The sequence below is a fragment of the Micromesistius poutassou genome (genome assembly GCF_964030765.1).
Source record: "Micromesistius poutassou genome assembly, chromosome: 12".
Classification (NCBI taxonomy): domain Eukaryota; kingdom Metazoa; phylum Chordata; class Actinopteri; order Gadiformes; family Gadidae; genus Micromesistius; species Micromesistius poutassou.
Genome location: NC_140282.1, coordinates 9,593,888 through 9,621,387, shown reverse-complemented (window position 1 = coordinate 9,621,387; position 27,500 = coordinate 9,593,888). Strand labels below are relative to the sequence as shown.

Genomic DNA, 27,500 nt, shown 5'->3' with positions numbered 1-27,500 from the left:
ACAACACACAAACAAACCAAACCACAGAGACAAACAGTGTTGTATGTCACACCGACATACACCCCACACACACGCAGACACACACACACACACACACAGAACCCACCACGGAGGCCCCCCACAACACAGACACACATGCACCCCCCCCCACCCACACACAAAGACACACACAAACACAGACACATAAACACAACACACAAACAAACCAAACAACAGAGACAAACAGTGTTGTATGTCACACCGACACACACCCCACACACACACACACACACACACACACACACACACACAGACACACCCCAGCACCATACGACAAACAGAAGCAAATACACAAACCATGCAAACAGAGAAACAAGGTCAACACACAGACACACAAACAACACACACAGAAGGATGTAGCAAGGCTTGAGAGACTCGACCACGGGGAAGAGTAAACACTGTGGGGTGTGTTCAGAACAGAGCTGGGCTGAGGAGCGGCTCTCCTACCAGGACTCCTGCATGGCGGGGGCGGGTTCCTTTTGGAAGAACCGCGCCCTGCTTTTGGAGAAGGGCTGCTGGTTTCCATGGTAACGTCTAGAGGAGGAACGCAACCCGATGCATCAGACCACTTTGGGTGGTTACACTTCAGAGAGCAGTAGGCAGGTAGTGGTATGCGAGAGAGATTAGACTCTGTACCTTGTGTGGGATTACTTCTGTCAGACTTCTGCTGTGACAATGGAAGAGAGAGAGGGAGAGAGAGAGAGAGAGAGAGAGAGAGAGAGAGAGAGAGAGAGAGAGAGAGAGAGAGAGAGAGAGAGAGAGAGAGAGAGAGAGAAAAATAATGCAGCATTGTGTCATGTGCGAATAAATGAAATTCAACTCGACTCAGGACCTCTAAAAGTACATTTTGCATTGGATTAGAAGAACTAGGCTCTTACCTGCTTTATCGGCTTGTCTCCTTTGACACGCACTGAAAAAACACACAACGCAGTGTTACTGCAGAACACAGTACAGAGTTACTGCAGAAATAGAACACAGCCAGGCAGACACACCCATGTACACCTGTTGTATACTCACCAGTTCATATTGGACCTAAACCTAAAGTTTTAATAGACTCTCTGCAAGATGTGCTCAATATCTAATTACTAAATTTTAAAGTTTGTATAAGACATGGTAGTGGTGATATATGGTGGTTAGTTCTGGTGATGTGTGAACTCACGTGCGTACGGATCTGATTCCTGTATGTCCTCTTCGTCCGACTTTACTTCTTCCTGAAAAATGCGCTACAAAGCAGACACACACACACACACTCAGTTAATTATATAGATCTAATTTTCATATGGAATATTTAAGTATACAACTATCTACTAGGACTGCTATGATACAGACATCCTAATCAGAGTGAATACAATAGGAGTGAGGAAAGAAGAACAGACAACCTTAGCTTTGACCGGCTGGGTGTAGACGGGCTCTGTGATTGGCTGACCATCCTGTCTGTCTACACAGACAGAAAGACCGGTCTGTCTGTCTAGACAGACAGGCAGGCTGGCCTGTCCGTCTAGAGTTTGGTAGATGTGCTGCTCCTCGTCTGACAGCTCCTCCCTCTCCTCCTCCTCATCCTCCTCCTCCTCTTCGTACCGCAGCTCCTCCTCCTCTTCATCGTCAGAGGTACCAGGGGAGGGCAGGCGAGGCCTCCTGTCGTGGTCCTCTGACCATCTGTCCCTGAGCAAGGCATCAAACCCAGAAACCATATCTGTAATCGCCATGATTCCTGATCAGGATCATTCCTCCTCAGACAATTATTCGACGTGCATGACTTGATCATGTCATGTGACCAGTGAAAAGTTGTTAATGTTGTCACATAATGTATATAATGTTTGCTATAATTGGGAAGGGGATCACTGAGAACAGTAACATGGCGTCATGGAGTTGCTTTTGGAACCCATACATCGCAGTTAGTTCTGCTCGTACAAAATCACAGCAAATAGAGGTTAGTAGTCAAGCAGTGCTAAAGTAAGATGTCTGACTTGTAATGACTTCCCTAAAGTCATTACAAAATCACAGCAAAAAGAGATTAGTAGTCAAGCAGTGCTAAAGGAAGATGTCTGACTTGTAATGACTTCCCTAAAGTCTTCAGAACAAACCACAAACACAATATGTGTACAGTCTGATAGCATTAAAGTGATGATAGTGTGTGTGTGTGTGTGTGTGTGTGTGTGTGTGTGTGTGTGTGTGTGTGTGTGTGTGTGTGTGTGTGTGTGTGTGTGTGTGTGTCTGCCAGCGTGTGTTACCGTGTGTAGGGTGCAACGCCCTCGTGTGGCAGACCGGAGAAGGACATGGAGCGGCCTGCGGCGGAGAGCGTTCGGGGCCCAGCAGGAGGGATGGCAAACGTCCTCCCGGTCAGAGAAGAAGACAAGATGGCCGCCGCCAGAGCTGACCTTGAGGAGCAGGGAGGAAGACTTTGATGAAAAACCCCTCAATACAGAGACCCCCCCCCCCCACCCACACAACCACAACCACAACCACAACCAGGCCAAGGAAGAACTCATAACTACCAGTCTGGGTAAGACTGGGCAACAGGGAAATATCTAAATAGGGTGTGTTGCACATAATCACATATTTTATGTGTGGTCTTTGTCAAAGGCTATCTTGCAGCCAGATTCATTTTCCCATTAAAGCATAAATATGAGCAGAGGGCGGGAGAGACGCTAGGGGGGGAAACCAGGTCTCTGAGGGGGGGGGGGGGGGTTGCTGGGTGTGGAGGACACCAGGCATGGGGGGTGAATGAGTGACTGAGAGAATCAGTTTGTGAGTGAATGAGTGACTAAGGGTGTGTGTGGGCAAATGTGTGTGTGTGTGTGTGTGTGTGTGTGTGTGTGTGTGTGTTTGTAAGTGTGTGTGTGTGTGTGTGTGTGTGTGTGTGTGTGTGTGTGTGTGTGTGTGTGTGTGTGTGTGTGTGTGTGTGTGTGTGAGTAGCAGTGAGTGTATAAGTAGTGAATAGTGAGTAGTGAGGGTACGTGTGTGTGTGTGTGTGTGTGTGTGTGTGTGTGTGTGTGTGTGTGTGTGTGTGTGTGTGTGTGTGTGGTACCTTGGTCTTTCAGGAGAGGGGGCGGGGCTGCGGGGAGGAGGGGTACGAGGAACAGCTGGTTTGGGAGCGATGGAGGCGGAGGGAACCAGACCAGGAGCGATGTGCTTCTAAACACACACACACACACACACACACACACAGACAGACAGACAGACAGACACACACACACACAAAGAGAGACAGACAGACACACACACACACAAAGAGAGAGAGAGAGAGAGAGAGAGAGAGAGAGAGAGAGAGAGAGAGAGAGAGAGAGAGAGAGAACGTTTCAACATCTAACTCTTACACCACAATAGAACAGATATTATCTAGGCACGGATTCTCAATAAATACAATCACAACAGTGAAGAATAACCAAAACTAACTCACAAAGTCCTTGTCCCGCCTCCTGAAGCTGAACTTGGACATGGAGGAAAACAGAGAACTAGGAGACGCCATTATAGTGCTTAGGTCGACCATAAGTTTCAAGCCAAACTTAAACTAGTGCTGAAGGACTGAAGACGGAGCCGCTAGGGAGCGAGAACCGTCGGTATCCAGACGCTCCCCTGCTGCAGGTCACCTCGCTACAACAACCGCGGTGATTGGCGGACGGTCACAGCGGCAGCCACTCACAGCCTGGCTTTGATTGTCTTAGCAACGCCGAGCAGTTGCTGAAACCAAGAAGTACATCAACTCCGCCGCGAGGGGGCGCTGCCGCTTCGTCGGTTGATATTTATGAATCTGAATGGCCGTTTAGCTCAGTAATAGCTCCCGCCCAGAGCCATTTAGAGAAATAAATAGATAGTAATAAAAAGAGCTCTAAATAGCTCTGCTCCCACTTACTGCATTTTGTTACGTGTTAAATTAATGGACTAAAATGGTGTTTATTATGGGGCTATTCCATATAGGACCTTTAGGTATGCCAATGAGTACTGTAACCAAGTATAACATGAGCAACGTAAGAAAGAGTGTAGATAACATAAGATTTAATCAATTGCATTTAATGAACAAATGATCTGGCTATGTATGATGGTGTAAAACATTCCATTTAGAAGTTAGGATTGAACATCTACTGAAACTGTGCTTCGCCTGGAGTGACTTCTCTATGAAATATTATATATATTGCCATTATCAGCTCTCAGCGCTTAAGTGGCCCAGTCACATGACTTCCTGTCAGAGAGAAGAATACACTGGAACCTGTTCGGTCAGTGATTATGTCATTCTCTGTCCTTTACTTTTCTCTTTCTCTTCCTTTGTTTCTTTATTTCTCACTGCCCCATTTTTCTCCTTATTTCTTTACTTCTTAATTTCCCTCACTCTCTCATTCTTCCTTTCCTTTCCTTGATGTGGTGGGAGAGAAAGATTTGACATTAACAAGGAAAATGTTTTGAAGGAAAGATCCTTTTTTCCCTCATTAGCGCTCTCATTCACTAATATCAAACACACACACACACACACACACACACACACACACACACATACACACACATACACACACACACACACACACACACACACATCACCACCACAGTAACCACTCTGACATCAGCACTGGCATAGCAAGAGCTTTCTCTCTAATCGGCCATCCAGAACCACTCGACCACAACATGAGGGAGAGAGAGGGAGAGAGGGAGAGAGAGAGAGAGAGGAATGCTGCAGTCATCCCAGATCCATTAGCTTTGGGTTTTCGCCCTGATTAGGCCTCCTCTTCTTATGGTCTCCACAGCAAACCGTCTCTTGGTCAATTTCTTCCATCAGTAAACTGGGATTCAAGTAGATATTCAGAAGCGGTCTGAACACTGATAAAACAGGATTCAAACAGGTGTCTTCTGCTCAACAGCCAGCACAGAGGGTAACCTGTTCAACTCATATTTCTCCTGCAGTCGGTTGAGTGAACCGCAGTAATGGACGGATCGCCCCCTTGTTCATCGGCTCCTTGAACAAAGTTCTAAATCATCCAAAGTAACCTTTACACATTCAACTTCAAAAGAATGTTTGACTCGTGCTGCGCCCAAACGCACACGTGTGCACACACAGTACATATACAACACACCTTAACATACTGCTGCGTCATGGCAATGGGCCCGGTGCCAGGTATCAGCTCTGTTGAGCAACGTCAATATTAACTTCTGTATCTTACAGAATGAGTATTATCTTCATAGATCTGTGGTATTCTCACCAAGTTCTCCCTGCTCACAGCCACTGCGGTTCGCTTCACTGCCTGGTCCAAAGGCAGTTGCTTTTGACCATCAGTATTAAGCAATGTCACCTTCTGGTCAATGATATGATACAGGACTAGAACCACCAACTGGCATTATTGACATTGCTATAAAAAGGTAACTATAAATACGTTTACATTTTTAAATAAAATTCAAACCATGGTTTCGTACAATTTTATTGAGATTTTAGTTAACAAGTTCACCGCATAAGACCAGAAAATATTTTTGAACTGTCGTAATCACAGATAACACCAACGTAATATAATAACATGAGGGCATTCATTCATTAATCCATTCATTCATATGTACATACACAGGCCAGGACATGAGGACCATGTTGTAACCACAAAATCTCCTTCATAAAACATCGTGGAAGTGGAAGTAGACACCATGTAAGTAAACAACATTTTGTCACGGCTGAAAATTGCACAAAACATTTTTTCTAGAACATTAACAAAAGCTGGAAAATTCCCTATTGCCAGAGTCAGAATTCATAGAGCATTACTGAAAAATAACCAAAAACATTCAACTTAAAAAAAAAATTAAACCAAAGATATTTAAATATTCACAACGCTGCCATTGAAAATATCAACAATGTGCACACAAACATATATCTATATCTATATAGATATAGATAAAGATATATCTATATCCATATATATACATACATACATACATACATACATATACATATATAGATAGATAGATATTTATACTCAAATCAACGTTCTGTGTTCATCACATAAATAATTTGATTATCAAATGTTTATAGTAATCTACTTTGTAGACAAAAAAGAGATCGGCCGACAGAACGCTGTCAGTCAGACTACTGGCGGATGGAGCAGGACTCTGGACCCCCACTGCCTCCGTCCGCTCCACCTCTAGACCCCAACACTTTCCCTTCACTACATTCTTCAATGAGCACAACTACATGATTGATTGTATAAACATATTTATGTTAGGATTCTTTACCCTTTTTTTGTCAAGGTCAATAGAAACTTGCCCTGCCCTGTAAACTGTAATGTCTCCTTTTCATAAATATCCACCGTTTGTGACTCGACTCGACACAGAAACCAGTTGTCACCTCTCTCCGTCAGACTACGTTGAGTCGCCATGGAAACGCACAAAAGATGGGAGCAAAGGGAGCTTTATGGGGTTCCCCCCCCCCCTCCAGGACGAGATCATTATGGTCTGTCTGCCGTGTGGACAGATGGACTGGAAGCTAGCATAAGGTAACTGGTGTTCACTGGGCACACTGGTCCAGCGTTGGTTGTGATGAGGTTGTGTTCAGTGATTCCTTCCGTTTGGAAGAAACATTAGTGGACGACATGAACTGAAGTTGAGGGCTGTTGCCCCCTCTGGAGGTCCAAAGCAACGCAAGACCTGTGTTCACAGTGAGGCCCTAGCGATGCCCGGACAGCTTTAATGCTGATCCCGAGTCCCGGCTGCTCTGCTACCGAGGGGGACGGGGTGAGGCTTAGAGGGGCCCGCAGATAGGGCAAGGCTTAGAGGGGCCAGGGGACAGGGCTTAGAGGGGCCAGCCGACGGGGCTAGACTTAGAGGGGCCAGCCGACAGGGCTAGACTTAGAGGGGCCAGCCGACGGGGCTAGACTTAGAGGGGCCAGCCGACGGGGCTAGACATAGAGGGGCCAGCCGACGGGGCTAGACTTAGAGGGGCCAGGGGACAGGGTTAAGGTAAGGCTTGAGTCTGCTCTCCCCAGGCCCTGCGGCTGGAGTCGGGGCCAGGGCTCCTGAGCCGGATCAGTACAGGCTGCTGTCGTTGAAGGAGCTGCTGCCGGGGAAGGTGGTGCAGGTCTTGTTCCAGGGCAGGGTGCTGGAGTACTCGGCCGTGGGCAGGCTGAGCGTGCTGGCGCTCTTCAGCCGGTTCTTCAGGCCCCAGCTCAGGAAGGACGGCTTCTTGGTGACCTTGCCCCCCTTGGCGTTCTTGTCCTCCTGGTCGTACGCCAGGCAGATCATGGAGTACGTCTTGGGCAGGCCACAGTAGGTGGCGCTCTTGGTGTGCTGTAGGGGAGGGGGAGAAGGAGGAAGAGGAAGAGGAAGAGGAAGAGGAAGAAGAAGAAGTTGTGGTTAGGCGGTGAGGAGGATCTGTTTTTTAGTCTGGTAGCATACAGGGGAGGCAGATCTGATTACATGACGATACTTATAATGACTCAGAGCAAACAGAAAGCATTTATTTTTAGATCATTATAAAGATGAACTAAGCTAATCTAAGAGAGCAGATGACCAACTCATGGGTCATGATTCACACACACACACACACACACACACACACACAAAACTGTACAGTATGTGTCATTGCGCGACATTAACATGATGTCATCACAGATCACACCCAACGACAGCATTAACTGTTGATCTTGTGTCCATGACCTCATGCTGCTCCAATGGGAGGGGCAAGGGCGTTTGAGGGGGCGGGGCTTACCATGGAAGCAATGCTGTCCATCAGGCTGACCACACGCAGGTCGACACCCTCCTCTCCCACGTCCTTCAACAGGCCAATCACCTGGCTGACGCTCATCCCCTTACAGTCGCTGTCGCCAACGGCAACGATGTAGTCTCCCTCCTTCAGCCCGTTGACCTGGCCACCGGAGATAGGAAGGGAGGGGAGAGGGTTCGTAAATAAAGAGAGGGACAAAGACACACCTTTATCAGTGTGTGTGTGTGTGTGTGTGTGTGTGTGTGTGTGTGTGTGTGTGTGTGTGTGTGTGTGTGTGTGTGTGTGTGTGTGTGTGTGTGTGCGTGTGCTGCACATTTTAGTCACAGCTCGTCATATTATAACTATTTATACCCCAGAGTAAATATCTTTTAGGGCGGATATACCTTTATACAACCGTAATCGTTTGACTCAGCTCTATAGTAGTCTCTAAGACAATTGAGTGAGTGTACTTTGCTATAAAAAGGTACATGTAACTATAAATACGTTTACATTTTGAAATAAAATTCCAACATTCCGTTGTTTCGTACAATTATATTGAGATTTTAGTTTACAAGATCACCACAGAACACCAGAAAATATTTTTGAACTGTCGTAATCACCTATCCCCCTTCTGTGCCAGAGTAAATATCTTTTATATACCTTTATACAACTGTAATCATTTGACTCAGCTGTATAGTTCTCTCTAAGACGTCTGGGTTGGATGAGTGAGTGTACTGCTGTGGTACAGGTCAGTAGAACCACCCAGAACATCCAGTACCACAGCAGCCCTGCGACGAGTCCCACCAACCAAGACCCAAAGACCTTGTTCTGACCAAGCCTTTAGGAGACTCCCTGTTATCTGATGTCACATGATGACACAGGACACGCCCCCTGTGTCCCCCTCCCCCCCCTCCCCATCACCCGAGATAAGAGCGAGACTCACGGCTGCGGTACAGGAGGGGTTCAGCGAGACCACCTGGACGGGGGGCTCTCCCTTCAGGGTGAAGCCCAGCTCCCCGTCCTCGGGGGCCAGGCGGAGGCTCCTGGGGGCCGTCCACCGCTGCTTGGCGTTGAAGAAGGACAGAGGGCCCTGGGGGGAGGGAGAGGGGAGGCAGAGGGGAGGCAGAGGGGTTAACTTACAGGTCGAGTGGTCGTGTGACTTCGAGTGGAAGTCCATAAAAGGCCATGACGTGTTTGAATTCCAGTCTTCCTCCATTGCGCAACCTCAATAACAATACAGATACAAATATTGATACACTGCCAAATGTTAACAATAAAGTGAAATATGAACATGAATAGTGCAAACTGCCTGTACCATTAACCATGGTTCACACGGTCAACACTTACCTGACAGCACTTTTTTTTTTCAGCACACAAAAACGTTTATTGAGCAAGCTTAGTTCAGCCCCCCCAAAATACAACTGGTCTGACTCAAAATGCTAATCCTGCTCCTGGAGGGGTTGGCTGGGTGACACGAAACCAGTGTTTATTTTTATTTCTCAGTAGGTGTATTGAGCAGAGATAACAGTTGCTCCTGATGACAGAAGTGTTACTCCTAAATCTTGAACATTCTCGTTCCGTAAGATAACCTATAGAAATTTGTAAACAGTTCGGTAACAGTTTACCTAGCTTTAATTGCTAACAATATAAGCTAAATTCTAACATTATTGACAGACTACAGACTACAGAAACAGAAAGAGAGCGCACCTGCCTGGTGATGTATTCTTACTAACCCATTAAAGTAAGAATACAACACAATGAGGTTTATTATTGTCCTTAAACCCACTAATGAGTTATAAGCAGCCTCGCTGTCTCCTGCTCAGCTTATCAGTGAGCCCAGACAGACTCCGAGTGGTGTGTGGTCTGAACCTTGACCTCTGAGTGTCCGCCTGGTTACACCACTATCGATACAGCCTTCTCCATAAAGAGAAACACTCACCGTTGACCATACTAAGTTTAGATGTTATAATATATTCCATATCCAGTACGTATGTAGTTAGTGTTTCAGAACAGATCCAGACAAAGTATGACATCATTGTTCCAGAATCAAACCCAGTCTGCATTGAGTCCATGTTTTAGAACTCAGTCAGACCCAGTGTTTATGTAGTTAATGTTTCAACACCAAACCAGACTCAGTTTCTATGTTGTTAAATGTGAACCGTCAGGCTCGTTTATTTCATCATAAAAGAGAGTACTGCTTCATTCACAAAACCATCCCTGAAAGGTTGGACGGATGACATCACTGGTGCATTATGGGGGTGACATCATGCGGCCAATGAGGTCAACGTCAGATTTCTCCTGGAAAACGGAGGTTGATGTTGCAAAGTGTGATCATTCACAACATGCGCATGAAGCAGTACTCTGTCGTATAAGAAAATAGCTGAGCGTGAAGGTTCCCCTTCCATGAGCAAATCCATGCCCGGTATGTCTTTAGTTGGTGTTTGAGAACCACTCCATACCCTGCATGTATTTTAAGAACCAGTCCCCATCCAGTATGCATGTAGTCAAACTTTCAGCACCAAACAGCCCCAGTTTGCACGTGGTTAGTGTTTTCATGAAGCCCAGTGTGAGTGTGAAATTGGAAAGTTAGTAGCCCACATACCAGCCGCTGGAAAAAGTCCTTGACTTTCACCTTGGTGTTGGATGGTAGCTCCGGGTGAGCACTGTGCTCTGTCTTGGCTACAGAGACAAAGGGACAGACAGAGAGAGTCAGAACATTACAGAGACAGAGATACAGTTATAGAAACAGCAAGACAGAGACACAAACAGAGTGACACAGAGACAGAAAGAACAGAACACAGCAATCAGTAATGTGGTTTATATTATCCAACAACATAAAAACATCCTCGTGCGAAGAGAAGACAGAGAGGATAGACGATAGAGGAGATAGGAAAGGACAGACATGAGAGAGGATAGACGATAGAGGAGATAGGAAAAGACAGACATGAGAGAGGATAGACGATAGAGGAGATGAGAGAGAGGAGAGAGGATAGACGATAGAAGAGATGAGAGAGAGGAAAAGGAGGAGGAAAGAGAGAGTAAAGCTCACAGATGATGTCTGGGGCCTCCATGTAGTCTGTGAACTCGTCCTTGCTGTGGTTGGCAGAGAACTTGTCCATGGAGCGCTCCAGGCTGGCCTGCAGGATCTGCTCCAGCACGTCCAGCTTCTTCAGGTTGCGACACAGACCGTGGACCCTCAGGGCCTCCTCGTGGCTCATCACCGCCCTCTTCAGGTGGGCTTTACCTGGAGGGGACGGGGGGCAATTTTCATTTAGCACATGCTTTCATCAAAATGAGGAAGAAGAAGAGGAGGAATTAGATCTAGACCTGGAGGAAGGACAGGGCTTTTGGTGTGAGTGAGTGAGTGAGTGTGCGAGTGAGTGTGTGCATGTTAGTTAGTGAGTGAGTGAATGTGTGGGGTACTGAAGTAGTGAGTTTGTGAGTGTATGTGGGCTAGTACGTGTGTGTGTGTGTGTGTGGGGTAGTGAGTGTGTGTGGGGTATTTGTAGTAGTGAGTTTCTCACCGATGAGCCTGCGCTCCCCTCTCTTCTTCAGGAGGTCCAGGGGAGAGCGTCCCTCTGGCAGATTGTCGTACACCTGGGACAGAGTCTTCTCCTGCTGGTCCTTGTCGTCGTTGGGACCCACTGGGGAACAGAACATAAACGCATCACTTACCGACTGACTGACTGGCTGACTGACTGACCGAGAGCTTGGATGGTAAACAGAGGAAAAAAGAAAGATAGCTGGCAGAAAGACAGACAAAGCAAAAGACTAAAACTGTAGTTCCAAAAACTCAATAGATGGACTCAATATATTCTGAGATTTTCCCAGCAATTCCAAGAGCTCCTGATGATGCAGAGACTGACTCAGTGATTCTAAGAAGTTCCACGAGATTCTAGGAGCACAGAGAAGACCAAGAACATATGTTCTGGTAGGAACAGAGCGATTCTAACGGGTGATAGAATCATGACCGATTTCGAGGGAATCCAATAACTTCAGATTCAAAAGTATTCGGATGGATTCATAGAGTTCCTAGCAGGTTATGAGAGGTTATATGGGGTTGTAGGAGGTTCTGGTGGATTCTAGGAGGTTCTGAGAGGGGGTTGTTCTTACGTTGGTGGTCCAGTAGCGCTGTGGCCAGGAAGTAGTGGGCCAGGGAGCGGTAGTGGTTGGTCTTCACCTGGCACATGGACGACCAGAACAGCGGCACATTGTCCTTGATGGGCGTCTGCACCATGGACTGGTGCACCTGGTCGTAGATGTCCGACACCTGTGGGAGGGGAGGTTACCATGGTGATTGTCTATTTCAACACCAACACTTGCTCCAATGAAAACAACACAGTGTTACAGCCAACAGCCATAAGGGGTAGACCAGTACTATTAGATATATAACCCCTCCATTTGGAGATGAAGACTTTTGATATTTGGTTGTCAATCAGCGGATCTTCAGCGGGTCCTACCTTGGCGGCCTCCTGAGCCATCTTCAGCAGGGACAGGAAGTGGTTGCGGATGCCGGGCAGCACGGACCTCTCAAACAGACACTCCTGGGCCTGGGCCAGCATCATGCTGGACAGCATGGCGAGCATGGCCGGGCTCAGGTCGTAGCTGGGGATGTGGGTGAAGGTGTCCTTCAGGTGGTTCAGCACACCTGTGACGAGGGAGGGCAGGGTTTTAGAGTTATCGACGAAGGTTTGCTGCTCAAACACGCAGGCCGTGCTTAAACTGGTTCCCTCGCCCCCTCGTTTCCTAATCCATAGAAAGTTAGTATTTGCATACAAACCTTTCGGGCAGCATTTCAAAATGGTGACGGACAAAGGTGCACTATATATATATATATATATATATATATATATATAAGAAGTCATATTACCAGTACAACCCTGCTCTCCTCCTAGTAACACTGGGAGCGCCCAGTATTACCCTTCTCTCCCAGTAGTAACACTGGGAGCGGGACCAGTCACATTGTTTGGGGGTTTGGCAGAGGGGGAGTTGGGGGTTACTAGGTTTAAAATGAAGTGGAAAAGTTTGAAAACAACGTGTTCCTCATCCGTATCTATCTCACGCTCTGCTGACGTCAAACCCCCGACCAGAAGCAGCAGAGAGAGGAGGTTGGTTCTCTGGGGTTCTGAACCCAGACCAAACAGAAAACATCTGCTCCCACTTTGATCCCACGGCCAGAGGCTGCAGAGCAGAAGCTTCTCTCTGGTCCAGGGACAGCCGGGAGCATAGCCGCTCTAATAACAGAGCCTTGTCTGCCGGCCAGGGGGCTCAGCAAGCTAACACGCTAGCAGGCCAACACGCTAGCAGGCCAACACGCTGGAACCTTCCAACAGCATGAAGCCATTATCGCGAATCCCTGCTGGGTTGACGTGTTCCCTGACTTCCTAATGCTGGAAACAATGTTCTCAATGAGGAGCACGACTTGTTTAACGTCAGCGACGACTTTGTTAGGAGCAACGGCAGAGCAGGGCTGTAATTATCCGCTCCTTGCTCGCTCCAGAGTGCGTCTGGACGCCAGAGAGAGGCTGTAGTAGCGTAACGGGACTTAACTCGTGACAAATGGTTTGGTCACTCAATGAGCCTTTCCATATACACAAGACAGATAGAGAGAGATAATTATAAACACAGAGATTTATTAGCCAACCGCACCAGTTGTCATGAGTTGAGTTGCTCTTATGTTTGATGGTCGTTTTGAAAGGTTCTGCTCATGCAAGGGTTATAAACGCTGACAGTTAACGTCTTCCCCGCTTTATCTCAGACACGGCCTCAGGCGTTTATGGAAACTCTCCCAGAGTGACGGAAAAGGTCAGAGAGTCGAGCGGCTCTGTCCTCACCTGCTGCTTTCTGGAAGGAGGTGACGGCCTGGTCCAGCCCGGTGAGGGTCTGTCGGTTGCTCCGGGTTCCAATCTGGGTGTAGAGGGCGGCCATGTTGAAGAGGACGCTGGCCTTCTCCAGAGAGATGTTCTGCTGGCACAGCGGCACGCCCGTGAACGAGTCGTACCTGGAGCACGCAGAGAGGCAGTATGGGATTATTACAATGAATGAACTAGATTAAAAATATATCAAAATTAAATACAACAGAACATGAAAACCGATGAATAGAAGAATGGACTTCTGTAGTTGTTTACATTTTAACATTTTAACATTTAATCTATCTAATCGCTTGAACTATAAAGCTTTATTGTTGTTTATTGAATCTAATAAACAAATGATAACTGATAAGAAAAATTTAATAATGCCACACGCTTGGCCAATAGCGTGGGTTAACCACCACAGTGCCCTGCTGGTATAAGACCAGTCCGCTGGTACCCAACCAACAGTGTTAACGTGTGACGATGTCATCAGAGGGGGGTCCGTACCAGGTGAAGAAGAGGCCGCTCTGGCGGTTGGGCGTGAAGAAGCGGCTCTCCACCAGGGGCAGCGTGTTGTAGTACTTGGCCAGGAGGTCCATGCCGGCATCACTGCGGGCGGGGGTCCGGCACGCCTGGAGCACAGGATGGAAACATGACGTCAGACAGGTCAGAGTTCTACCGTTAAACTGCAGAAACTGCAAAACCACAGAAGGTAGCTGGACGTATTCTTCTGGATCAGAGCCAGGGTGGTAGTGGGAGGTATTCTACTGGAACTAAAGAAGGGCGGAAGTGGGAGGTATTCTACTGGAACCGAAATAGGGTGGTAGTGGGAGGTATTCTACTGGATTCCACCAGGTTGGCAGTGGGCCGGGTGAGGGCGTACCTGTCGCAGATCCATCAGATCAGCGATCTCGTCCTCATAGTCGTTCCCGTCCTCGCTGTAGTGCTCCAGGATAAAGTCCTTTAAAAATGCAGCAAAATACACGTCAACACAATAGTACATGACAATCTTAAACACCATACAACATCATTGAACAACATAAACGTATACACCTCCATATAGCACAAATGTAACAAAACTGTAGAAACAACAACATTACAAGCCATATTAAACAGGTTCTTGCTAACTATACTGGTTAACCTCCCCAAATTGCTCAACCAGATAAAAATAATGTTTATAGGACAGCCTGTGTAATTGTTATGAGTGGTAGATGTCTGTCAACCAGGTCGTTGTGTGCTGCCTTTGAATCAGAGCCAACAGAAGGCTACAATCGCCCCAGTTATTAAATAGATAATGAGCCCTTACCGTTAACTACCTGGTTATTAAATAGATAATTACAAGTGTTTAAACTTCCTGACACATTGGCATTCATTCCACCTCGGTAGCACGATCACCTGTTTGTCACAGAGCAGCCCTCAGGTGCAACGACTGACAGCGTGCTCGTTAAAACCCCAGCCCTCGGTGACCTACTTCTGGATGTACAGAGCGGCTCAGTGAGACATCTAACCCGTCACACTGACTCATTCATGGCCAGGCATATGCAAAGTAGGATACAGTGAGTGCCGAGACAGGAAATTAAGAAGCGTGTAGGGATTGGGTGTCCTCATTAGTGGTTACGGATTGTTTACAGGTACACTGGCGCGGGGGGAACCATCCATTGGAAGTTGAATGCTAGGCTATCGTGTTCCTCGTCAAGGCTTTCAAAATAACAGTCCTTGCCAGGTAAGATGGCAGGAGGTTGATTGTATGATTGTATGATTTTACCTTGAAGGCCACTGAGAAGTCCACCTCTTTCGTCTCCTTCAAACCCAGCGGAATGAGAGGGATGTTAGACATCTCTCTGTCAGAGGAAGAAGAAATCACAAGAGTCAGTAGTACTAACAAACCTACCAGTCAAACCAGTTGCATAACAGTCTGCTGAGGTCTTACAAACGTAACCATCGTTCCACAGCATAGAAACGGCTCTCAAGCAGGACAATGGGAATCAACATAAGGAAAGATGAATAAGGAAAGTGATCTTCATCCACCCCCAACACCCTCATACACCCCGATACATACTAACCACCCACACTCTCATACATAACCACAACCTCATACTCACTAACCACCCACACTCTCATACCAAACCACAACCTCATACTCCCCCCATACTCACTAACCACCTGTACCCTCAAACCCCACCATACTCTCAAACCCCACCAGACTCTCATACCAAACCAGACTCTCAGACCCCACCAGACTCTCATACCAAACCAGACTCTCACACCCCAACAGACTCTCACACCCCAACAGACTCTCATACCCCATCAGACCCTCACACCCCACCAGACTCTCAAACCCCACCAGATCATCATAATCCAGCAGACTCTCACCACATCATAATAACCCAGCAGTCCCTGACACAACGTGGTAAACAAACGCCAGAGTGTCTAAGGAGCTGAGAGAGTGAGAGTGGCAGTGTCCCGGTATCAGACCTCCCTGGGAGAGGTGTGACACCAGATAGGCCGCCAACTCCCTGTGAGGACACAACACACCTCATGACGCAGACTGCAATCTACGGCGAACAAAGCGGAGCACACATTCATTACAGGGAGAGAACACAAGAGCTAATAACTTTCCAGAGGCCACAATGTCCTGGGTACAAAAAGTACAAAAATCAACATGGGATGGGTTCTAATGTTTGATGTCTGCTTCAAACGGGCCTTTCTAATGTTTCAGATTAACAACAACCTTGGAAGATCTCCGGAAACATCAGACGATGCCCTGGCCTTGTCAAAGAGCATGGGAATCCTCCACGCTTCCTACCACCACCCGACGTGTGGCTGTAGCGGCGGGCTACGTGGTGAGCTAGCTCTGGTTCTGATCAGAACAGATGTTTAGACCTCTGGGGTGTTGCTAGAGAGGGAGCAGATACACTTCCCGATGGCAGCTGGGCAGCATGTTTAACGTTTTGTTATGGGTTTCAGCACATAGTCCGCTGCAATTTGGTTTTGTTATGGATACGTTTTGCTACTGGTTTCAGGACATAGTCCACTGTAATTTGCAGCTACTTCCATTTACAACCAGTGGGTTGGAGGTTGAAATGTAGTTTTTGCTGCTACTATACTCATAGCTCATACTGAGCTGACAGCGATCTCTCTGGGTTGGTAGAGAGAGCTGTGGGAGAGCTAGGGAGAGGGTCCTTCTTTAAGGAATGTTGAAAACACTGGCAGGAAGACAAGGAGCAGCAGACTAATATTACCATGGAAACCTTGCCCTGGTTCACCCAAAAATGACCAACAATCATAGTACACACTGATACATATGGCAAAGGAACTACACTTCCAAAGTACTACTACTCTGACATAGTACTACCATAGTACTACATTAATTGCATTGTATCAGAGTGCTAACTAACAGTACTAACATCGTACCACATCGTTACCATAGTACTACAGTACTTGCCCAGTACTACAGTACTAAGATAGCACCACACTACTACCATACTAATACAATACTTGCATAGCTCAATATGACTAACATAATACCAGAGATTTGAGTCATCAACATGACTGATGCTTCAACCAGTTGATCTGAAGCAGCTCTCTGACACGCATGACGTCATTACGTCAAACTGATTAGCATGAGAACCAGGCTGACTAGCCTGGCTGAATAGCACTAGAACCAGACTGGTTAGCAGTAGAACCAGGCTAACTAGCTGTATAACCAGACTGATTTGCAGCAGTATCAGACTCATTAGCAGTAGAATCAAGATGACTAGCTGTAGAACCAGGCTGAGTAGCTGCAGAGGTGCGGTTAGCCACCGTGAAACCTGCTTATTTGGTTTCGGAATGAGGTGGGACTTGACCAGCAGGAAGTGGGTCACAGCAGCATTAGGGACTGGGGCTTTTGTTTGATGCCGTCTTACCTACTAGAAGATTGAGGGAATAAGATAAGGAGGCTATCAAAGAATCATGAGTAGACCGAGAGAGAGAGAGAGAGAGAGAGAGAGAGAGAGAGAGAGAGAGAGAGAGAGAGAGAGAGAGAGAGAGAAAGAGAAATAGGGGGAGATTTAGAGAAGAAATGAGGGATGGAGTGATAGAGAGAGATATAGAGAGTGATAGAGAAAGATAGAGAGTGATATAGAAAGAGATGGAAAGATATAGAGAATGATCAAGGAAGATAGAGAGCTATAGAGGGCGATAATAAGAACTCGTCCATCAATGGACATGTCTGTTGTGTTTTCCAGTGAACTGACCCACTGCCCACAAACTATGGGCTGGAAACCCGGCTGGCGTGAGTCCTGGTTACCATGGTGATGGGCTTAACTACTTGACATCCTAAAACTAACCAACTGAAACACACACATATACCTTTCAGGATCTGTGCTGTTTGTTTGTCGTCGTCATGGCAAACTTTTCTAAATAAGTGTGTGCACACGGGCGCGCATATGTGTGTGTTTGTTCATGCGTTGAGAGAGGAGCTTTATTAAATCCTAGCATCCTAGAATACTAAACCAACCACACCACCTACACTGCTGTCTTTATTTTCATTTCATTTGGGTACTACCAAAAGACAATTTACTCAAATGAACATTTAAAACTTTCGAAACCCATTCACATAACATACCAAACACAGAAGGTGTACCACACACAGAGACACACAGACACACATACATGTATAGACACACACACAGACACACGCACACATGTATAGACACACGTATAGACACACACACAAACACACAGTATATGCATGGACACACATACAAACACACATGTGTACTGTGGAAGGAACTGTATCACCACACACTGTTTTATCAGCGACCCTTGTTTGTAATCACAACACACACACACACACACACACACACACACACACACACACACACACACACACACACACACACACACACACACACACACACACACACACACACACACACACACACAGGTGTGGGGACCGGGGAGGGATGTGTGGAGACCTACTGGGGGCTCTGGTAGACGTCCACGGAGCTGTTGAGAGCCTCCAGCTCCTCCATGAGCAGCTGCAGGTTTGAGTTGACGTAGCTCAGCTCCAGGCCCACCATCTCACGGACCTTGTTGTTGTTGGTTGCCCTGGAAACAGAGAGGGAGGAGAGGGAGGGTTAGATGTGATGCAGAGGGCGTACGGTTCTTTGTGCACTCATGTCGTCGAGATACGAAACGTTTCACTTCAAACAATAAATTAATCAGGTAGGGTAGCATTCAAAAACACAACAGAGAGGAACCTAAAAGCTTTTAGCTGACACACACACACACACACACACAGTCTGTTCATTTGGACTGGGACATTGTGGTTTGAATTTTAAAAATACAAAAACAAAACAACAAATGTTCCGGTGTTCGCAGGGAAGGTGGAAACCGGAGGATGGAGACGTGTTGTATCTGAGAGATTACATCCAGGACAACACGCTAAGGGTGTATGTGTGTGAGCTGCACAACGGAGATAAGAGGCCATTGTGCGTTTGGTGCATGTTCTGTGGCACAAGAACGCACACATGCACACACACACACACACACACACCCATCCCATCTCTGTCCACCCCTCTCTCTACCTCACACTTATTAATCTCTTGGCATGCCACTTGAGACAAATCTCTCTCTCTCCCATCCCTCTCTCTCTCTCTCTCTCTCTCTCCCTCTCCCTCTTTATCCCCTCCCTCTATTTCTCTTGTATGTCTGTCAGTCTCTGTCACTCTTTTTGAAACAGAAAAAAATAAAAGTTATTATTCTCAGAGAGAGAGAGAGAGAGGCCGACAGAGGGTGAGAGATAGAGAGAGAGGGAGAAACAGAGAGGGAGAGACAGAGACACCTGTAAAGAGACAGAGAGAGTGAGAGAGTCAGAGGGAGAGAGGGAGAGAGACAGACAGAGAGCAAGAGATAGAGACAGAGAGAGAAAACAGACAAGGCCAAGAGGGAGACGGAGACAAAGAGCTATAGAGTGAGAGACAGAGAAAGCTGATCTGACCTGTCTGACTACATCTGATAGCTTGAGGAATGCAAGCACAGAGAGAGAGCAGAAACATACACACACTCCCACACACACACACACACACACACACACACACACACACACACACACACACACACACACACACACACACATACACACACACACACACACACAAACACTAGGTGGTTCTGACCACGCCCCCTCACCCTGCCAGGCATACCCAGCTTATGTTTTCAACGGTACATTGTTCTCTATCAGGAAATAAAGAACAGAGAGACAGAGACAAAGAGAGACGGATAGACATACATAGTCCCCACAACTATCAAACACATCTCTGGGCTGAAGGCAAGATACTGGTAGTATTTTGATTGGTTGGTTCCGCTGACAGCTGGTGTCTGAAATTCTTTGATGAATACACAAGAAAAGATCCCTGGTTGATAAATCACAGATGTTTAAAGAGGAACTAAATCCACAGTGAAAATCAAACTGACGCTCATATTTCTTAAATTTTTACGGGTGGGAGAAAACAACCCTTCTGGATTAGCTCTGGTTGGGCAGTCACTGGCCTAACCTCGCACCATTTCGAATCAGAAGTCAGTATGGACACTTGAGAACTGAGACACTGAAACAGCAATCAACATAGAAAAACATGAACATTTTAACCAAAATTAACAATGGCCTTTGACCTTTCATTAAGCTATTTATTTATTAGATACATATCCCTTGTGAACGTTTATATTAGTCTTGTGATGGAAACGGATTCCCTTTCCTCGTTCACACCTCCTTGTGTGTTATGTAATCTAGGAAGAGCACGGGGTTAACGGCCTGTTTGTTTTGTCCCGGGACCTTACATAACCACGATACGACAGGTCTACTGGCTTTCACTGTGGGTTCTTTCACAAAACGAGAGCGAGAAAGAGACGTTTGTTCTGAAACCGAAAACCCTGAGTAGAGAATAGGGAATAGAAGAGACCAGGACGGGACCCTTGCTTTGAAAGACAATCAGTTAACAACCTCAAGAACCGCTAATAACATCATGAGAACAATCATTTTAGTTAACTTAACAACTAAAGAACCACTAATTACATCATTAGAACAATCAATGTAGTTAATTTAAAGCCTAAAGAACCACTAATTACATCATGGGAACAATCATTTTAGTTAACTTAAAGCCTACAGAACCACTAATTACTTTTACTAAGATTGTCCTGCAAATGAAAACAGAGTTGGGCCCACACACAGCTCTGACCCTGTGCCCTCACAGCCACAGGAAGGGGTCTTTCAGAGGGCTTATTGGGTTGGTATTCCTTTCAAGCAGAGTACCGTGGTAAGATGAATCCTCACACATCAAAGAGGCTTTCTGCTCTACCTGTCCAAGGTTCCCTAACACAACACTTAAGACTATGACTTTAAGCCAATTTGTATTGGGTTTTCTAAATAAACATAAGGCTAAAATGTTATCTCTTCATTACTTAAATCAACAAGTGAATTGAACGGCTGAGATTAGAGTAAACTAGAGTAAAAGCAGGGGTTGACAGGAGCTAGCATTAGAGAGCATGAGTTAATAGAAGCAAGCAGGCGCTTGCATGAGCTAGCAGGAGTTAACATGAGGTAGCATGAATTAGCAGAATGAAGCAGGAGTTAGCGTGAGGTAGCATGTGTTAAAACAAGGTAGTAGCAGCAGCACCAGTAGCTAGAAAGAGTTTGCATTGGGTAGCACGGGTCAACGGGAGTAAGCACGAGGTAGCATAGGTTAGCATAAGTTAGCAGGAGTCAGCATGAGATAAGAGGAATCAGCACGAGGTAGCATGAGGAAGAGGTAACATTGAGGCAGAGAGCAGTGCATGCCGTCGTGCGTGCAATCATCTGGAGGCCGCTGGATTCCTGGCCTGACGCGGATAATAAACATCTCAAGGTGCCTGATCTCGCTGTCTCCTGCTCTCTGACAGCTCGGTGACAGGGAGAGGAGAGACTGGATCAAGACACATTCTGCTGCCAGGCGTGACAATAGGCCGTTTTACAGTTTACAAACAGTGGTGACGTGTGCAGGGTGTGTGCACAGTGAGGCAACAGCAGTGCTGCAGAGGGCAGTGGTTGGTCTGTGTGTGCTGGAGCACTCACCCACCAAATAACACGAATACCACCTCAACAAACAAAAACAGGAGAGTGACTTCCAGATCCGCAGGCAGTTAGTGAGTGAGTGAGTAGAAGACATGAGCAACTGACCCAATGGTCAGTGGACAGATATAAAGACGTATATAGATATATATTTAAAAATGACATGCATGCAGTCGAGAAGCTCTACCATGTCTTATTAACATCCAGTCAGGTGACAATTAAGACTCTATCCTACGAGTGTATAATAAAATCTTGTGACCGATTATAAAGCGTTTATTTGTGTGAGGAGGACTCCAGGCTCTACACAGCCACCATTCGACCAAAAGACGTGGATGTCATTTTCTTATTGGGGGGAACACTTAATAAATGACGATGAGTTTGTAATATACCTTGGTAGGATAGCAGACCAAGGTATATCTCTGACCATGCTTTCCCATTCATGATTCGTCAATGGACTCTGAGCATTGACGAATACCGCGTAACATGTGTTATGTGTATAGGGTGTGACATGTTTGATGTTTATAGGGTGTCACGTGTGTTGTATGTATAGGCTGTAAAATCCATCCTATGTATAGGGTCCTCAGAAAAACTATCATCTCATACACACACACCTTAAAACACACACACACACACACACACAGGACCTACTTGAGGAGGTTCTCGGCCCCGGCTCTCATCCTCATCTGTTTGATGATCTGCTGGTTGACTCCGGCCCGCTGGTTCTGGAGCTTACTGCGACCCGTCTGGGCGAAGGGGTTACAGCCCTGCAGAACACAACGCACACACAGGTTAGACACGCTGGAGGGTTCACACACACACACACACACACACACACACACACACACACACACACACACACACACACACACACACACACACACACACACACACACACACACACACACACACACACACACACACACAGGCCCTGTTTCATTAATGGATTCCCCAGGATAAGTCAGAATTCTTGGAAAGCCAGAATTTTCGGTTTTAGATACCAAGATTAGACTGATCTCAGTTCATTGACCATGTTGACCCAGGCTGTAACTGAAGCAAACCCCGTACATAGCAGGTGTTTTATATTACACTTTTGAATGATGACATAATGTCCCTTTGTCAGAATTAAATATATCTATATAGTATAGAATAGACCATCATAATAGGCCTTCAAATTGAGTTGAACCTAACCTGCTACTTCAAATAGAGCCCATGTTAGACACCATGGTGAGTTCAACACACACACACACACACACACACACACACACACAGTTTAGACACACTGTTGAGTTAACAATACACCCACACAAACATATACACACAAACAAGAAAACACCAGCAGCACCTAGAGCGACCGTGCAGGCCGTTGTGTGCGTACACACTGGGCTGTACTGTATGTTCTTGTGTTATCAGTCCCTCATCTCCTGCATCCAACCCTGCTGTGTCAACACACACCCTCTGATACACACACACCTTCTCACACACACCTTCCCACGGACACACGCACACTCCTTCACACACACACACACACACACACACACACACACACACACACACACACACACACACACACACACACACACACACACACACACACACACACACACACACACACACACACACACAGAGTTGTGGCTGTTGTACATGTCCACAACACAGAACGGCGTGCTATGGGAACAGTCCTCAGTCGTTCGGCTTATCAACAGAAACAAACAGTGTGTGACACACACACCACCCCGCAGGACCAACACTCTGCCCACGTTGTGGGGCTGACACGTCGGCGGGAGTGGACAGGAAACCAGGAGAGTCTGGTGGTTAGGGGTTGACTCCCAGCTGAACGGTTCTGGAGCCAAAACCCCCAATCTCAAGCCTAGCCACCTCCTGCATGCGTAAGTGGCTTCGGACAGGTGCTACACAGAGTGAGGAGTGAACAATAATTTGTATTCTGAACATTGTGTGCTCGGGCCGCCCGTCCGTCAGCAGCCCAACGGAAAACAGAACACAGGGTCCAGTCTATCGACCCGTCGCCATGCCAACCACTCCAGAACGCTCCCCACGGGGACCCCCGTCCAATGAGGGGCCACCCGGGGGGGAAAGAGGAGGCAGGGGAGGGGAGGGAGGACGGGGGGGAGGTGGTAACGAACTAGAGAAGCTGCTGGAACAATGGTTGCATCAAGTGCTCATGGCAGAGCCTGGGTTCTGGATCTGGACCACAAACAGAATCCTCCTCCTCCTCCTTCTCCTCCTCCTCCTCCTCCACCACCACAGCCCTGCCTGCCCGTCCTGCTTCCAGCGGCCCCGGTCCGGACCCACTGCGTCACACATGGCATCCGCTGGGTTTGGCCCGGGAGTGGGGAGCAGAGACGTGACTGACGAGTCAGCGCTTTCCACTCTTCCCGACCCAAACAGCTGGACCACAACCAACCATAGAGGAGAGGATGGGAGGGAAAGAACAGGGGAGGAAAAGACCAGAGAGAGAGAGAGGGAGGAAAGGTGAAGAACAGAGAGGGGGGAGAGGAGAAGGGAGGAGACCAGGGGAGAACGAAAGGGAAAAGATGTTCTCAATTCTTTCCAAAACAGAAACCTTTCCCCGGTGATGACAGCAGTCTCTCACACGCTTGCGGTGAACTCAATTTGCTTCGCCCGCTGCAAGATTTGTGACATACAAATCACGTGCGTGCATTTGCGTATTGTATTTAAATGTGTGTGTGTGTGTGTGTGTCTGTGTGTCTGTGTGTGTGTGTGTGTGTGTGTGTGTGTGTGTGTGTGTGTGTGTGTGTGTGTGTGTGTGTGTGTGTGTGATGACAACACCGGCCCACATGGCTGAGGTGTCTAACCTGTTTTTTTTTTTACCAACAGATCGTACGGGGAGCAGGAAACATTCCATTCCCTGAGTCCACATCCACGTTTTGACCCCCGGCCGCGGCTCAGTGGGCTATCCAAACAGGTCTGGCAACCGGCACCCCAGTCGACCCCCAGGTCGCCGTGGCGATCAGAACAAACAAACGTTAGATAATGCGCCGCCGGCTCCCGGAGAACACCCACGACTTCCTCTTCCTCGCTCTGACTCACAACATGCAAACCGGGACCCGCCATGTGCCCATGTCCCTCCTCCTGAATATGATTTAAATCACATGTGACTCTATTTATATGTTCTCTGTTGTTTTTAAATTATTGTCTGGAACTGTGGAACTGTGCTGCTGCCTGTCTTAGCCAGGACTCTCTCGTAAAATTGATTTTTAATCTCAATGAGACTTCTCCTGGTTAAATAAAGGTTAAATTAAATACAATTAAATATATTTGTAGCTTCTTTAGTCGTTCAGCAGACACTTTTATCCTCAGCAACTTACAGTGAATTCAGATAGAGGTCACCAGGTAGGGGTTAAGGGGTATCTTCCTGTAAACTAGCTCCCATTAAAACATACTGAGGGAGTTTACTCACCACAGCCCATTAAAACATACTGAGGGAGTTCTAGTATGTAAAATCCTAAATAATTCTACTGCCACCTCCACCCTTATTTACGAGCGTCCAAAATGTACTTATTGTGCCAGAGTGGAAAATCGACTGGATTGTATTGAATGTATTCATATATATCCCAGAATTGTTTTACTCTGCCCAATGGTCATATTAATCTGCCATTGGCTAATGAAAAAACTTGTCAACTTCAACTGACGAGTTCACTCATGTGTGTACAAACGGAGAGGTGGGGCGACACATAAAAAGGTTTAATTTCCTCATTGGTGACTGATTTGTGTTGAACACACAGTGGTGAAAGTCGGGTCAAGGTCTCGTTGATAGCATCTCACCGGCTGGAGGATGGCGGAGGGCCGAGCTGCGTGGCCGAGGGCCACCGGTAAGGGAAGGGCCCGCTCTACATTCCCTGCATAGCTGCTGAACCTATCAGCTGAAGATGAATGAGGCCTCTGCCGCCACCACCGTCCAGGGTGCACGCCCCCATGCACCATCTCGTGCACGCTCACCGTGCATGGCCCCACGCACCACCTCGTGCACGCTCCCAAGTGCACGCTCCCACACACCACCTCGTGCACGCCCCCACGCACCACCTCGTGCATGCCCCCACGCACCAAGTGCACACACCTCATGCACGCTCCCTCGCACGTCGTCGTGCACGCTCCCACACACTGGCTTGTGCACGCCCTCACAGACCACCTCGTGCACACCCCCACGAACCAAGTGCACACACCTCGTGCACGCCCCCTCGCACGTCGTCGTGCACACCCCCACGAACCAGCTCGTGCACGCCCTCACAGACCACCTCGTGCACGCCCCCACGAACCAAGTGCACACACCTCGTGCACACGCCCACTCACGTCATGCATCTCACATTCAGAGAATGTGAGATTCTCACATTCAGAGAATGTGAGAGCAGAGAGGGTGTTGAGAGAGAAGTGAGAGACACAAGAAAGAAACAGACAAGAGAGAAAGAAACAAGAGAGAGAGAAAGAGACGAGAGAGCGAGAGAGACAAGAGACAAGAGAGAGAGAAAGAGAAAAGAGAGAGACAAGAGAAAGAGAGAGAGACAAGAGACAAGAGAGAGAGAAAGAGAAAAGAGAGAGACAAGAGAAAGAGAGAGGGACAAGAGACAAGAGAGAGAGAGAGAACGAGACAAGAGACAGAGACAAGAGACAAGAGAGAGAAAGAGACAAGAGAGAGAGACAAGAGAGAGAGAGAAAGAGACAAGAGAGAGAGGGAGAGAGAGTGAGGGAGAGCGAGAGAGAGAATGTCACCTGAAACTGACAGTTCCGCCCTGAAGGAGCACTTTGCTTCCGATCTGCGTTCTCGATCTGCGGGGTTTCGTTCGGAGCTTTAAACCCACAGAACCTGTGTCAACTAAATAGGTTTCGTTCATGTGCGTAGGTCTGAATAGTAAACATCACGTCAGAAAGAAAACAACAACAACAAAATCTACCGGTTAAATAAATAAATATTAGTCCTCTAATCCAATTGTTTTACCACAGATTAATCGGAGCGCCACTTTCTCTAGAAACTCAATATGAGGAATATCCGTGTTGGTTTGGGTAAGTTTGTCCTATATCCGAAAATACGTCGGTTTTCTACGTTTATCGGTTTCTCACGATCCCTTTGTGAATTTCGGGTTTTCTAAACCTATCCCCAGAACGAACCCCTAAACTGAAGCCTGAAGAGGAGCTCCTCCGGCAGCCTCCTCATGAGGACCCGCTTGATCCTCCTCAGGTAAACTTGTGTCTCTCACCTTCTTGAAGTAAGGCTTTTCCCCGCATCCCTCGCCGATCCCTTTGGGTAAAATCGTGTCCGTCATCCCGGTGTTGTCCCGGTGCTTCGGGCTTTGATCTCGGGTGTGCTGTCCTCGGTTCCTGGTCGTTCAACAGGTGCGTGTTGTTTCCTCTGCGGTCGTTCAGCTCAGTCTGGCGTCTCTGTTCGCTCTGACCTCTGATACTGCTCGTCATTACAGTTAGATATCACATCCCACGGTCTGAGCGTATGGTGGGTGGGGCCTCGAACGCAGAGAGGCACCGCCCACCGTGCGAACAGGTCGCTGATTGGTGAGTTTACTGCAGGAGGCGTCGCCCACCCCGATATACTGTACGTCGGGCCCCTGGGATCCGTCGGACTGGGTTGTTGTTTCTGGAGGTGGGCGGGGCCTCAGTGGACGGGGAGAGGTCACGGTGGAGGTGTGACCGTTGAAGTGTTTTGTTAATGTTTTGTTACTGTTTAAATCTATTGAATAAATATTTAATTTTTTTTTATATGGCTAAATAATATCGGTTTGTTTAATGGACTAATGGTTTGTAATTGAAAAGCCACCTGGAGATAAACAATCCGGTGGTGGTCTCTGGTCTCACAACGTGGTGACGG

At 47.3% G+C, this 27,500-nt stretch overlaps 2 protein-coding genes across 3 annotated transcripts in view; both read right to left on the bottom strand.

Moving 5' to 3' along the window:
• cep89 (centrosomal protein 89) overlaps positions 1-3,508 on the bottom strand; it is a gene marked incomplete at both ends in the record, with an annotated part of 22,163 nt that extends 18,655 nt beyond the window's left edge. Inside the window, 7 exons of the mRNA XM_084476026.1 lie at positions 487-622; positions 918-949; positions 1,199-1,262; positions 1,419-1,701; positions 2,271-2,417; positions 3,068-3,174; positions 3,440-3,508. Of these exons, the coding sequence (XP_084332152.1) occupies positions 487-622; positions 918-949; positions 1,199-1,262; positions 1,419-1,701; positions 2,271-2,417; positions 3,068-3,174; positions 3,440-3,508 (838 nt within the window). The remainder of the gene's footprint in view (positions 1-486; positions 623-917; positions 950-1,198; positions 1,263-1,418; positions 1,702-2,270; positions 2,418-3,067; positions 3,175-3,439) is intronic.
• Positions 3,509-5,490: 1,982 nt separating this feature from the next.
• Positions 5,491-27,024, bottom strand: rhpn2 (rhophilin, Rho GTPase binding protein 2). 2 transcript variants are annotated; one of them, XM_084476162.1, is made up of 16 exons: positions 26,878-27,024; positions 26,393-26,449; positions 22,295-22,410; positions 18,523-18,651; positions 15,323-15,398; positions 14,441-14,518; positions 14,065-14,189; positions 13,540-13,706; positions 12,166-12,353; positions 11,819-11,975; positions 11,230-11,349; positions 10,755-10,949; positions 10,308-10,384; positions 8,649-8,795; positions 7,712-7,867; positions 5,491-7,290 (listed from the first exon to the last, which is right to left on the bottom strand). In XM_084476162.1, the coding sequence occupies exons 1-16, from the start codon at positions 26,941-26,943 to the stop codon at positions 7,030-7,032; spliced, it is 2,115 nt and encodes a 704-aa protein (XP_084332288.1). In that variant the 5' UTR covers positions 26,944-27,024; the 3' UTR covers positions 5,491-7,029. The 2 variants fall into 2 exon arrangements, with proteins under 2 accessions (XP_084332288.1, XP_084332287.1); XM_084476161.1 differs by lacking the exon at positions 26,393-26,449.
• Positions 27,025-27,500: the final 476 nt, after the last annotated feature.

Excerpts from the sequence above, each read along its gene's own strand:
- rhpn2 (XM_084476162.1), bottom strand. The coding sequence starts at position 26,943 with ATGACGGACACGATTTTACCCAAAGGGATCGGCGAGGGATGCGGGGAA. Across the intron at positions 18,652-22,294 it reads GGGGCCGAGAACCTCCTCAA|GGCAACCAACAACAACAAGG; the intron begins GTAGGTCCTGTG and ends CTCTGTTTCCAG. Across the intron at positions 10,385-10,754 it reads GGAGGCCCCAGACATCATCT|CCAAGACAGAGCACAGTGCT; the intron begins GTGAGCTTTACT and ends TTGTCTCTGTAG.